This window comes from Barbatula barbatula (assembly GCF_947034865.1).
Source record: "Barbatula barbatula genome assembly, chromosome: 6".
In the NCBI taxonomy this organism is placed as follows: domain Eukaryota; kingdom Metazoa; phylum Chordata; class Actinopteri; order Cypriniformes; family Nemacheilidae; genus Barbatula; species Barbatula barbatula.
The window spans coordinates 22,002,079-22,015,103 of record NC_136765.1 but is presented as its reverse complement, the minus strand read 5'-3'; the positions used below and the strand labels follow the sequence as shown (position 1 = coordinate 22,015,103).

Below are 13,025 nucleotides of genomic sequence, written 5' to 3'. Positions count from 1 at the left end.
ATTCTTCAAAAAGGTTTAAAACAGTAAATCGAACCTTTCTTGGTAGGGGCTGGTTTAGCTTTCTCCTTGATGGCTTTTTTCTCTAAAATGCAAATTAGACATAATTCTTAAAAATAGACGTTTTAAATAAAAATGGTAAAGTTTTAGGGGCGGTTTCCCGAACAAAGGATAAGCTTATAGGACTATGCCTTTGTTAAATTAGGATATTTAAATTTAAAAAAACATAAATTGCAAAAAACATTACTGGTGTGTATCTTGAGACAAAACAATCGCACTGATATATTTTAAGATATGCCAGTGTAAGTTGTTTTTGTTTAAGACGCCTCTAACATTTCAGTTAGTCTGGGACTAGGTTCAAGCCCTGTCCAGGAAACCGCCTCTTAAAATTGAAAAGAAAGTAAATCAAACCTTTCTTTTCAGGGACCGGTTTAGCATTCTCTTTAATAGCTTCAGCTTCTGAAAAATGTATAATGCAAAACATTTACAAGACACATTTGACCTTAATCATACATCTTATACGGGTAAAACTTAAATATAATCCTTCAAAAAAGATTTAATGTTAAAAAAGTAAATCGAACCTTTCTTGGTAGGTGCTCGTTTTGCTTTCTCTGTGATGGCTTTTTTTAGTTCTAAAATGCAAATTAGATATAATTCTTAAAAATATATATATATCTTTTTTTAAGGTTAAAAGAAAATAAAAATCAAACCTTTCTTTTCAGCTTTCTCTTTAATAACTTCAGCCACTGAAAAAATTATAATGCAAAACATTTACAAGACACATTTGACATTTTATACGGGAAAACGTAAATATAATTCTTCAAAGAAGTTTACATTTAAAAAAAGTAAATCGAACCTTTCTTGGAAGGGGCTGGTTTAGCTTTCTCCTTGATGACTTCAGCCTCTGAAATGACAATGAGGTCAAAACATTTCTAGATTCTGATGAGAATAAGATGAATATGAATAATGTCTTTGCACTTTTGTAGAAAGCGAATCAAACCTTTCTTCTCTGGAACTCGGATCTCTTTGATCACTTCAGCTGCATTGTGATGATGAAAACATATGCAGAGGAAGATTAGTATGGTCTTAAGAGTTTCTGTAACAAGTCTTTACTGTAATTCAGAATTATGATGACAAATGAACGTAGGTACCTTTCTTTGGTGGCTTGGGTTGTTCTTTAGTTATCTTAGGCTCTGTAAACAAATGATTTATCACGAAAAACGGTAGAATTTAGTCTTTTATTCGATTTACAGCATTCTGTATATAACAGGTTTATCTGTCTCTTTTGTAACTTCAGGGTCTACAAAACAGGGACATTTTCGTTTCAATCACACTAAGCATAATAGTACTGCAGACACACACACAGATGTTTATCGATAGCCAGGTGGTGAGACTGTGATAAGAAATGCGTTAAAAAATGTCTTGTCAAAGTTTGGCATTTAGGCTGGTACATACATTTTACTGACAGTTTTCATGTTATCGCAGAATTGAACTAACGGCCTAAGAAATTCAGAGTGGAAATCATATTTTTTTCTTTTTACTGTTATTGTTTCACACAAAAGGCAAAGTTGTAGACAGTTTACCTTTTTTGGAAGGTGCAGGTTTTGTCTTCTCTTTCACAGCTTTAGGTTCTTTAAAGAAATTGAATTCACATTTAAAAAAAAAGTATCTTTCTTTGGAGAAAAAGGTCTTGATTACATCCAGAAATAGCCATAGACAAAATACATGAAAACATTCAATATCATTTGATACATTAAGTTTGTGACAGGCAAGAAATGAATGACTTGGTGTGTAGTAAACTGTACTGTAAATCCCCTTCTTGACAGGAGCTGGTTTAGGCTTTTCCTGCACAGCTTCTGTGTATACATGTAAACATCCTAGTTAGATGAAGACAACCTTAGTATGATAAAGAAGGTTGAATTTAATAAAAAACAATGACCTTTCTTGGCAGGTTTTTCCTCTATGATTGTTTCAGGCTCTAAAATTTAGGTCAAAACAGTTGCAAAAGCACATGCTTAAAAAATGCAAAACATTCAGAAATATGTTTAGTTGTGTCCACGCGTCTACAGGTTAAAGGAGTAGTTCATCTTCAAGTGGAAAATTCTGTCATCATTTATTCACCCTCTTGTCATTTCAAACCTGTATGACTTTCCACAGAACACAAAAGAAGATATTTTGAAGAATATTGTTAACAGCCCCCATTCACTTGTATTGGTTATAATAGAAGTGAATGGGGGGCTGTACTCTTCTGTTATCAACATTTTTCAAAATATCTTCTTCAAAATTAATTGATGACAGATTTTCAACTTGAAGGTAAACTACTGCTCTAATCCGTTGACTCAAAGCATTACTTTTAGCTACCCAGAGCTACTTATTAATGAATATGAATTCCTTTCTTTGGAAGAGTAGGTTTTGACCTTCTCTTTAATATGTTCAGCCACTAAACAAAGCATATGAAGAAGAGGTAAAAAAGGAAAAAATATGTCAAGGGTCATGTTTCAACACGATAAAGTGTGGTACCTTTCTTCCCAGGAGCAGGTTTGAGAACTTTATCCTCTGAGGAAGATAAGAGGAAGTGTCAAACCTATAGCACTTTGGTATCTTGGTCACATATTTATATTAAATGCCGTGTTGTACCTTTTTTCAAAAGTGATGGCTCTGCCCTTTCCTTGGAAACTTCAGGTAATAAACATGGAAAATAAGTACCTTTCTCAGAAATGCATTCAATTCATATTTTGAATATTTGAAAAACTAAATACCTTTTTCCACAGGAGCTTTCTTTGGCTTCTCTTCTGAACAAAGCAAACATACAAAATATGATATAATATATATTGACATTCTGAGCCAAATTCATCAATAAGATTTAAAACTACAACTAGTTATCATTACACCTCTTTTGGCATCATGTTCTGAAAATTAATGTCACGCATAAGGAAAAGACTTGAATGTACAACTGTATTACTGAATCATTCATTCCTTAAAATAACTTGTTTATTTAATGAATTCTGTATGTAAATAAATAATACCTTTCTTTGAAGGTTCTGGTTTGGACTTCTCTTTGGAGGCAACAGGCCCTTTAATGAATTAAATGGATATGCATTTCATACAATGCAAAAAAACACAATACTGTACTCTTAAATGAAATACATTACTTCAATAATGTCAATAAGTGATACCTTTCTTCACACGGGCTGGTTTCGCTTTCCTTTTAGGGGTTTCGTATTCTGAAAAGAAAACATGACAGTCCCATGAAATTAAAACATTTTATTAACTGCTGACAGTTCATTTTGTTCGTCGAAAGCCAGACTTTACCTTTCTTTGAGGCTGTTGGTTTGGTCTTGTCTTTGGAAACCTCAGGCTCTGTAATTCAATATCAGCAGTTTGTACATCTTCAAAGAACGAAAATCATAACAGCATCTAAATCCAGAAAAAAACATACCTTTCTTCTCAACATGCTCAGCCTTTTCCTTCACAGTCTCTGTAACTAAATAGACACTCAAATTAAACAAGACTTTAAGAACACACTTTACGGTATATCGCTAATACTTAAAAAATGCAAATATATAATATAACAAATACCTTTTTCTTTTTGAGCTGGTTTTGACGCTTTCTTAATATCTCTAGATTCTGTAAAAAAGGTTATTTTATTGAATATCTGATAGTTAGTCTGTAGATCATATCATAACAGTTTATTCTATAACCATGGGAATACTCCAGGCAGGTTTAGACCTTTCTTTGCAGGATGTTTCTCCTCGACAGCTTCAGCTTCTGCAAAAATGACAAGACGATTGAATAAGGTTTATGGTAATATGCAGCTAATGTGGAATTTTGTGAATTTACCTGTTTTGGATCGAGCTGGTTTGGCCTTTCCTTTGGTAACTCCAGGCTCTGAAAATGGGTGGAAAACAATAAATGTAATGAAACAAAAAAATATGGACATTCTGAATATGATGCAGAATAAACAAACAGTAACAATTTAAGATTAAATATTATTTCAAATAGCCTTTCTTCTTAAAATAATAATTTGTTATTAAGCATATTTGCAATTAGGCAGTGCATATTTCAATATATTTTGTACATTATGTTTATAGTAAGCAATATAAATGCAAAACAACCCAAACACCTTTTAGATGGGGCTGATTTGGGCTCTACACTACAGCTGTGTGAATACAAATATTTTTTACACCTTTAAATTCACAATTGACCTAAAAAGAGGAAACAGGAAGTTACATACCTTTCTTAACAGGAGCTGGTTTGGTTGTCTCTTTCTTGACACCTATGATATAACAAAGTATAAATTAGATCGTGAGGGTCATAAAATAAAATAAATCTGATCTGATGGGTTATACAATCGACCCTTAAGGTTGCAGGTACAGAAAAAATGTAACAGATAATAATCTTTAAATGTTTTTACCTTTGGTTTTGGCCACTTTTTTAGCAACATCATCTGAAAGACAAAGACTGATTTAGTGACGAAAATATCCTTTGTGTAAATAGCTGTAATCATCAAACTGGTAATGATTTTAGCATTTAGGAACACCAAACAGATGTTTACAATTACAAACTGTTTGGATTTTCAAAGATAAGAAAAGTACCAAATAAATTGCATTTGGACAGTGAAAATATATTTTTGTATGCATGTTACCTTTTGGCGTGTCCACAGGTTTCACTTTTTCTGTTTTAGGTTTGGTTTCTGTGTTAAATACAATTTGTTTTTTTACATTATAAGCACGAGCTATTCAACAAGCTCAGTATTTTTATCACATGGTATATGTTTTTTTTAAGGAAAATGTGGACGACAGCCTCTAGCCATGACATGACTTTACAGTATATATAATAAAAATTGAAACGGTATGTTTCTTACCTTTCTTGGCTGGTTTCATCTTTTTCTCAGCTTCTGTAGAGGGAAAAATGCACACATCATACATGAATTATTAACACTCATTATAAATTAAATTTTGTATTCCTATATATATGTAGATTTTCTCCTTATTCCCTTTCAATGCTGTCAAACGTATCTGCATTTCCAGTGTGTATTGCAATTTCTGCTAGTATTTCGTATTAAGGTGTATGTCAATCTATGACGAACTGTCTCTACAAACCTGCTCTCTCATCATCCTGGGGTTTCTTCTGAGAAGGAGGATGTTCATGCTCTATTGTTTCACTTCTTTTATGCTTTAATGGCTTTTCCTCTGAAAAAAGACAAAAATATATATTACTATAACATAAAAACATATTCTTGCCATTGACTGGCCAACCTTTAAAGGCTGGGTTTTTACTTCTGCGAAAGCTTGTTATTTATAAAAGCCACTGTCACAACACAAAGCTCATCTAAGCAGTTAGTGAACAGTCTACAGCAATGAAATACATCAAAACATATAACTATGGCTACATAATTGGACAATGTGAACCTGTTTTAAATTTAAGCATATATTTCTACCTGAAGAAGCTTATGAAACACAATAATGTTTATTGTCACGAATAAACAGTGATATTTTCTTAGGGTTAAGATCACACTTTTGTCCCTGTGTATTGCAAGAATGTTTCAAATATAAATAGATGCAATGGAAAAACATAATAAACACAGTTGTGATTCTCTTTGACTGCCACATTGCATAAAAGTTTAGTCAATTCTTCTCTAAAAGAACAATGTGCTTTTTGGCATTAGTAAGTCATATATACCCGATTTCAGTTTCTTCTGTTTCAGAATGGGCTTTTCCTCAGTCACTTTGCCTTTTCTAGGGGGCCTTTTCTTTTCTAGAACATATTTATACATAGTACAAATACATTATCTCTGGAAACAGAGAGGAGATTTGACAGGGTACAGCGATTTTAATTGAAGTAGGTCTTGACACGTTCCACATCCCCTTGAGGGACAGAGCAGAATCTAGATCTCATCCAGAATCTAGAAGTGGAGGTTGAATTTTTCACACACACACACACACACACACACACACACAAAGAGAAATCAGATGTGGTTTACCTGTTGGTTTATGAGTCTTGTCTTTTGTAGGTTTCGTGTCCTCCTTGGACTTTTGACCCTTTTCACTGACTTTCTTGTCGGGTTTAACTTCTTTCTTCTTTTCTTTTTCTACAGTTATGTTTATTTGTTGCATTATTTCATCCTCTTCCGCTTCGGCCTCCTTACCTCTCATGTCTGAAAGAACAAACCAGAACATGTGACACAGTCTTATTGTTCCGCTCGGGTTTTTGTTCTATTCCAGGTTTTCACTCTGCACCAGCACTAGAATCTACTGTGCAAGCACTGAAGAAAACATCAAACCATTCACCTTGAATGATTTTGTATATCTCCTCTCTAGCCTTTTTTTCTTTGGCCTCTTTCACGTGTTCAAGAACTGAAATTCATGAGTCAATGGTAAATGAAAGTTACATGTTTTATATGACTGATGAATCAGAATAAGTGCATGAATCAGTGCACTATAAGTGGGTTACATCTTTTTTGTAATAAGCAAAAAGCTATTTGGTCACCAGCCATTGATTAGAACGTAAAGCAAATTTAGTTAAGCCACAGAAATGATTATGCAGTGAATACAGAATGTTTAACTGTCATTATCTAAAGGTACAAATACCTACGCACACACTGATATTTTTCACAAATCACTGAACATTTTGCATATTTTTCCATTCTTGCTAAAGTAAAAAGTCTAGAAAAAAGTAAAACCATCGCATATAACAGTCATATTTATCAGTATAGGCTGAGGGATACAGTGTAATTGCTTCTTTTCGGTTCTAGGTTGGGCTATTTTTATTTAATTGTCATATATTTTAAGTAACTTTTAATTAAAATACATATGTTATGAGGGTTATTTGATAGATTAAACTACTACAGGGATTTGTGTTTAGAATTTCATTAATTATTAGTGGAAATTATTTAAGATGTTAAACCTTGCACATTTTTAACTTCTACTTATTTTCCATTAATAGGTCAATAATAAATATTGTGTTTAGTTTTTTAAATGAGAACACAAATGATAATCAATGTGTAATTTAACTATAGCCTGTATGGTCTCTGTCTAAAATTATACCAAATGTGTACCTTTGTCATATTTTGTGTGAATGGAAGTCCTCTGTTTTTCATCATCCTTGGCCAATGTTTTTCTGATTTCACTTGTGGCAACTCTCTTCCAGTCATTGTTATTGTTATTTTCATCGTCTTCACCTGGGATGTCCGGTCTGGCAGTAAGCAGGACAATTTCCTCTTTATTTATTTTTTCTAGTTCATCATGTTCATTCATATCAACAGGAGCAGCAGTTGCCTTTAAGACAGAATGATCTGACTCTTCAATGTTTTCCTTTACAACGTTTTCCTCATCATCCTCTACCTCATCCTCCGTAACTTTTGTGCACTTTTCCAAATCATCACTTATTGCCATATTTTCTTTCTCCATTTTTAAATCATCAAAATTATCTTCAGTAGTTTGTCCTTTCTGTGTAACATCAGAGATATCTTCATCTGTTTCTGTAGTTTCATCCTCTGTGATTGCTTCACCTGAGGTATCTTCAGCTATTTGAACAATTTCTTCTTCCTCTTTAACATCAGATATATTGTCATCTGATTCAGTAGATTCAACCCCCTTTTTAACACCCAAGACTTCTTCTTCGTTGTTTCCAACTGTTTTAGTAATTTCTTCATCCCTTTTATAACCAGCCATCTCTTCATCTGAGCTGTCTTCATCTATTTCAATATATTCTACCTCATCTTTAACATCAGAAATATCTTCATCTGAGGTATCTTCCTCTGTTTCAGTAGATTCTACCTCATCTTTAACATCAGAAATATCTTCATCTGAGGTATCTTCCTCTGTTTCAGTAGATTCTACCTCATCTTTAACATCAGAAATATCTTCATCTGAGGTATCTTCCTCTGTTTCAGTAGATTCTACCTCATCTTTAACATCAGAAATATCTTCATCTGAGGTATCTTCCTCTGTTTCAGTAGATTCTACCTCATCTTTAACATCAGAAATATCTTCATCTGAGGTATCTTCCTCTGTTTCAGTAGATTCTACCTCATCTTTAACATCAGAAATATCTTCATCTGAGGTATCTTCCTCTGTTTCAGTAGATTCTACCTCATCTTTAACATCAGAAATATCTTCATCTGAGGTATCTTCCTCTGTTTCAGTAGATTCTACCTCATCTTTAACATCGGACATATCTTCATCTGAGGTATCTTCCTCTGTTTCAGTAGATTCTACCTCATCTTTAACATCAGACATATCTTCATCTGAGGTATCTTCATCTGTCTCAGTAGATTCTACCTCATCTTTAACAATGGACATATCTTTATCTGTTTCAGTAGATTCTACCTCATTTTTACCATCGGACATATCTTCATCTGAGGTCTCTTCCTCTGTTTCAGTAGATTCTACCTCATCTTTAACATCAGACATATCTTCATCTGAGGTATCTTCATCTGTGTCAGTAGATTCAACATCCTCTTTAACATCAGAGATCTCTTCTTTTGAGGTATCTTCATCTGTTTGAATAGTTTCTCCCTCCTCTGTCACATCCAAGGTATCTTCAGCATTTTTAATAGTGACATCAGTGCTATCCTCAGCAGTTTCAACTCCTCCTTCTTCCTCTTTAACGTCTAAGATATCCTCACGTATTTCAGTTGTATCTGTATTTAACTCATTCGTGTCCTCCTCGACTATGGATCTCACAGTGATGTACGGAGCGTGTTTTGTGCCCATTATTTCTGCAACTGTTTTGTGAAGCCATTTAGCAGGTTACTGACTTTTATTCAGGTTGATGCCCACAACAGATGTCATTTTGCAGATCCAAACACATTTACGTGCAAGACATTACACATATTCAGGTGATCAAAACACAGTCAATACATCACATGGATGAGCTCAGGTGCATGCACATGTTGCAACCCTGGAAAAGATGGAGCTAAACTATTTTTACAGTAGCTTTCCCTTTAAATATTTATGTTTTTTTGTGGCGTTCTTGGTTTTGAAGTTTTCTGGTGCTGATAAACATTCATGTAAAGTTTCACAACCTCATCTTAAAATCGCAGGACATTAATATTGTTTGTCACAATATTCTTGCAACATGTGTCACGTTTGGTAAGACCTCCTACATGCTGTGTGTTTGTGATGTTTATATTGATACATTTATCACGTTAGATTCTTCACTACACTGCAAAGAAGAGAAAAGAAACCAAACACTCCCAGAAATGCAATAGACATAAGACATCTTTTTATTTTTGTATGTAAATATGTCGTGCATTTTTAACAGTCTATATAAATTAAAAACACAAGCACATAAACCGTATTTTTTTTCTCATGTAAAGAAACATAAGTTACCATGAATACAGATACAGTTGACATGTCAATAAAGGAGCTTGCATGTTATGTAAACAAACACTTTCACATGCTGTTATTCCTTTGCAAGTGCAAACAAGAAATAAAAACATATAAAACATGTTTCTTAATGCTTTGTCAGCAGTCATAACATTTGATCAGTTTTGATTACTAGTGTTAGTTTTAATGTTAACTCAGAGCTTTCATGAACATGAAAGAAATGTTAAGTCACTGACCTTTTTCCATTGGGGGCAGAAATTCTCCTGTTAAAGAAAGAGGTATATTTCAAGATGCAGAAAGCAAGCTGTTGCGATTCGTCTTAAGTAAATAATATAGAATTCATTATTTCATAATTATTTCATTTAACACATTGACAAACCTTTTCTTCTTATCACTTGTGGTGCCTCATCTGAAACAGACAACAGCTCAGACCATTAAAGAGAAAATAACAGAAATGTAAAAATTGCCATAAAACATTTATTATTATCAATACCTTTGTCTTGCATGAGCATGTTTGACAGGTAGGCCAAGACCATGTCTCTCCTGTCAGCGAATTCCTCAACAGTGTCTGTGACAACTTTCATAGCGTCAAAGCTAATGTCATGAATAACACCTGTAACAATGGAAAGTATCAATGAAATCCTAGGCAAACCACATTAAATGCTGTTTCCATCTGATTAATGAACAAATACCTTCATCTCCACCAAATAAGTTGGAAAGGTAGTTAGAAATAGAGTTCTTTAGCTCTGTGGCCTCTTCTGCAACATTACCAGCCAGTTTCATTGGATCAATGCTCATTTTGGGAATCTGAGCTGAAAAAATGTTATAAAACGTTAAATCTGTTCTTTCCAATTATACACATTTCGTAAATAGATAAAATGTATTATGAAGTACCTTTGATGCCCACAAACAAAGAGGAAAGATATTGAAAAACATCCTTGAGCCCACTGAAAGTATATACGACTGCATCACCGGCCACGTCCGCAGGATAAATGATAGTTACGTCCAGAATGTCTAAACAAAGTGAAAAACATTACACAGATATTAGTGAGTCTGGCCTGTGCCGAAAAAGTGTGATTGAATTGCATGAATCTCACTGATTCATTTTGGCATGGGAATTGATAGCATGATACTGGTTTCATGATTCAGGTCTCTCATTGCCTGTCATCTCTCTAATAACAATGGGAAATGATTTCATTACACATGCAACTACCTTCAAACATGTGGAATAAGTAGTTGATTGGAAATCTAATCCATTCTGTAGCTTCTTCTAATACAGTGCCACCAAATGCCACTGTTTCAGTGACTCCAAAGTATCCTGTTTGAAAAAATAGGAAGATTTAATGAACACATTTCTAGTTGTATTTTTTACTTATAAAGGATTTGACGGCCTTAAAAAAATGCATCTACATACCAACACCACGTGACAGAAAAGCCACAGATGACTCTGCTGCTAAATTAACAGCGTCCATTGGATTAAAGATAATTGCAGTGATGTGATCTGTATTAACATCAAAAAACAGCAGAGATGGTAAAATAATAAAACATACATTTTGGTGGATATCAATTCACTGTATGACAGAACAAACGTCCCAACTATTTGTGCTGCCTACCATAAGTATCAGTGAAGGTATTGATCATGTTGTTCATTCCATTTTCAATGCCTTCAAGCGTCTTGTCTATTGCTAACATCGGATCAGATCCAAATTCCTGGATGTCTGCATGGAAAACGTTTGCCGTGAACCACATAATCCAAAGAAACAACATTTGTCATTATTGCTGCCTTTAAAAAAAAATGATCGAAACTTACTTGCAAGCTGATCGTCAGTCACAAAGTCAAACATGACAACACCAGCTACTGACCATGAGATCAGAAGCGAGATGACGATCAGCCATTGTGCAGGACGATTTAAGATTCTGAGAAACCCATGACTTCTGGCCGTGAGTGTGTCTGGATGCACTGGTGTTGCCGGGGCACCTGCAGGAGCGGGAGGGATGGATCGTACTTCTGTATCTGTAAACACGAGGTTTGATTTTAAACATGACAAGGTTAAAGCAAACTTTTAAAAAGCAACAATTCTTACCGTTTTGTGCAAATTGAGCATTTCTGTACATAACGGCCTTTTTTGCTACATCTTTTATCAGTTAATGTTGTTTGTCAAAGATTTACAGTTTACAGTGAGCTTTTAAACATGACACGGTTAAAGCAAACTGAGAAAATAATAATGTTCATAAAAAATAATAATAATAAATATTCTGAGAAAAGAATAATGTTGCTATGGCGACTCTTTGATATGTTACATATGTTACCATATGGCAATTTTGCAACGACTTTTATTGTTTTTATGGTTTATTTTTCCCCAAAAATGAGTTTTGCATCTTGTTTTATCAAAATTCGAACTTGAAAATAATAAATTGTTAGAACACCGCAGAGCTTTTATGCAGGCTTTCTTGGTTTTTGTAAACTCCATGAAATTTGTCTTTGTTCATCAATATGCTGACATGTTGAATATTTTTACTTGTATTCATTTATATTATTAGTAACTTAATGTGTTTATATTTAAATAAATACTGTGGCGTGGACCTCTCATTTCTGCAGCTGTTCTTGAACATTATCTGCATGTCTGCATAATGACCGATTTCACACTGGCGAGAATAAACTGCATTGCCGTCTTGTGTTATTTATTTCCTTGCGGCTGGAGTTTAATGACACCAGGAATTCAACTGTGAATTTGCAGTTAGACATACGTTCTGACATACGTACTGATACATGATCATTATACAATGAAACTATTATGCGATCGATAAGTCATGGAAACGTGTGTTTTACATCACTTTATCTCATCAAGTCATGCAAGCTCAACTATTTTAAAAGTTACAGCAAAGGTCAAGATTTAAGAATAGTACATTGAAATGACTTGTGCAGCCAGTTTGATTGTACTTTACATTTCAACAGTTTATATAGACTCCATTGAAACATCGTCATTTAAAAGCATTACTAAGTATATAAAAAATGAATTATTTGAACTGACACATGAAAACGTGACAACTTTCAGGGTAAATAAAGTGATTATGTGATGACACTACAAGCATGAACATAAAAATTGCTATAAAAATAGCTTGGCTGTTCAATCTAGTATCACATTAGCCACAAGTAACTTTATTATAAGATTCTTTTTTTATTATGCCATGAACTATATGTCTGTCAATCAAATGAAGGAAATTATCCTGCAGTACCTTTGGTTGCCCGAGTCATCTTGTAGTTCTGCTGGTATTCCTTTGACTTTAGTTTTATTTTATTTGGATGGATTCACCCAGTTGATATTAAATTCCACTAAGTAAATAAAGTTCCTCTTCTGTTCCCCATGTAATCCACAAGTGAAACCTTGCAAATTCATGAGAAATGTGGGGTGAGGGTTTTCAAAATGCCGGATTGGTGAGCATGGCTGGGGAGAATGGGATGTTAGGTCAGGGACGTAAACAGGGGAGCTCAGGCTCGGGGGACGCAGCGGGTAATTTAGCCCATGTTATTGGTCCCTCACATGGGTATGGGGTGGGAAAAGTGCAGGGGACCTTCACTGTAACCTTATCCATTGCAAACCGGGTTTATTCTTAGATAGTGTAGTGTTCACCAGCTGCACTCTGACTTGCCTTTTTGGGATGTTCTGCATGGAGGCTTCTGCTGGAAGCCAAAGG

The 13,025-nt window shown here is 34.3% G+C and overlaps 1 protein-coding gene across 1 annotated transcript in view; it reads right to left on the bottom strand.

Annotated features, from left to right (window-relative positions):
• The window catches only part of LOC306894977 (uncharacterized protein), a 30,589-nt gene extending 17,768 nt beyond the window's left edge, over window positions 1-12,821 (bottom strand). The window contains exons 1-36 of the mRNA XM_079457851.1: window positions 12,567-12,821; window positions 11,140-11,343; window positions 10,943-11,047; window positions 10,744-10,830; window positions 10,543-10,647; window positions 10,224-10,343; window positions 10,022-10,141; window positions 9,823-9,942; window positions 9,709-9,738; window positions 9,566-9,592; window positions 6,288-6,353; window positions 5,981-6,154; window positions 5,680-5,754; window positions 5,100-5,189; window positions 4,862-4,894; window positions 4,643-4,690; window positions 4,412-4,444; window positions 4,232-4,273; window positions 3,838-3,885; window positions 3,727-3,765; window positions 3,577-3,624; window positions 3,437-3,481; window positions 3,310-3,357; window positions 3,174-3,221; window positions 3,024-3,071; window positions 2,757-2,789; window positions 2,635-2,673; window positions 2,518-2,553; window positions 1,581-1,853; window positions 1,149-1,190; window positions 998-1,036; window positions 854-901; window positions 708-743; window positions 579-629; window positions 409-456; window positions 35-82 (exon numbers count right to left, since the gene is read on the bottom strand). Of these exons, the coding sequence (XP_079313977.1) occupies window positions 35-82; window positions 409-456; window positions 579-629; window positions 708-743; window positions 854-901; window positions 998-1,036; window positions 1,149-1,190; window positions 1,581-1,853; window positions 2,518-2,553; window positions 2,635-2,673; window positions 2,757-2,789; window positions 3,024-3,071; window positions 3,174-3,221; window positions 3,310-3,357; window positions 3,437-3,481; window positions 3,577-3,624; window positions 3,727-3,765; window positions 3,838-3,885; window positions 4,232-4,273; window positions 4,412-4,444; window positions 4,643-4,690; window positions 4,862-4,894; window positions 5,100-5,189; window positions 5,680-5,754; window positions 5,981-6,154; window positions 6,288-6,353; window positions 9,566-9,592; window positions 9,709-9,738; window positions 9,823-9,942; window positions 10,022-10,141; window positions 10,224-10,343; window positions 10,543-10,647; window positions 10,744-10,830; window positions 10,943-11,047; window positions 11,140-11,343; window positions 12,567-12,585 (2,515 nt within the window). The 5' untranslated portion in view covers window positions 12,586-12,821. The remainder of the gene's footprint in view (window positions 1-34; window positions 83-408; window positions 457-578; window positions 630-707; window positions 744-853; window positions 902-997; window positions 1,037-1,148; window positions 1,191-1,580; window positions 1,854-2,517; window positions 2,554-2,634; window positions 2,674-2,756; window positions 2,790-3,023; window positions 3,072-3,173; window positions 3,222-3,309; window positions 3,358-3,436; window positions 3,482-3,576; window positions 3,625-3,726; window positions 3,766-3,837; window positions 3,886-4,231; window positions 4,274-4,411; window positions 4,445-4,642; window positions 4,691-4,861; window positions 4,895-5,099; window positions 5,190-5,679; window positions 5,755-5,980; window positions 6,155-6,287; window positions 6,354-9,565; window positions 9,593-9,708; window positions 9,739-9,822; window positions 9,943-10,021; window positions 10,142-10,223; window positions 10,344-10,542; window positions 10,648-10,743; window positions 10,831-10,942; window positions 11,048-11,139; window positions 11,344-12,566) is intronic.
• Window positions 12,822-13,025: the final 204 nt, after the last annotated feature.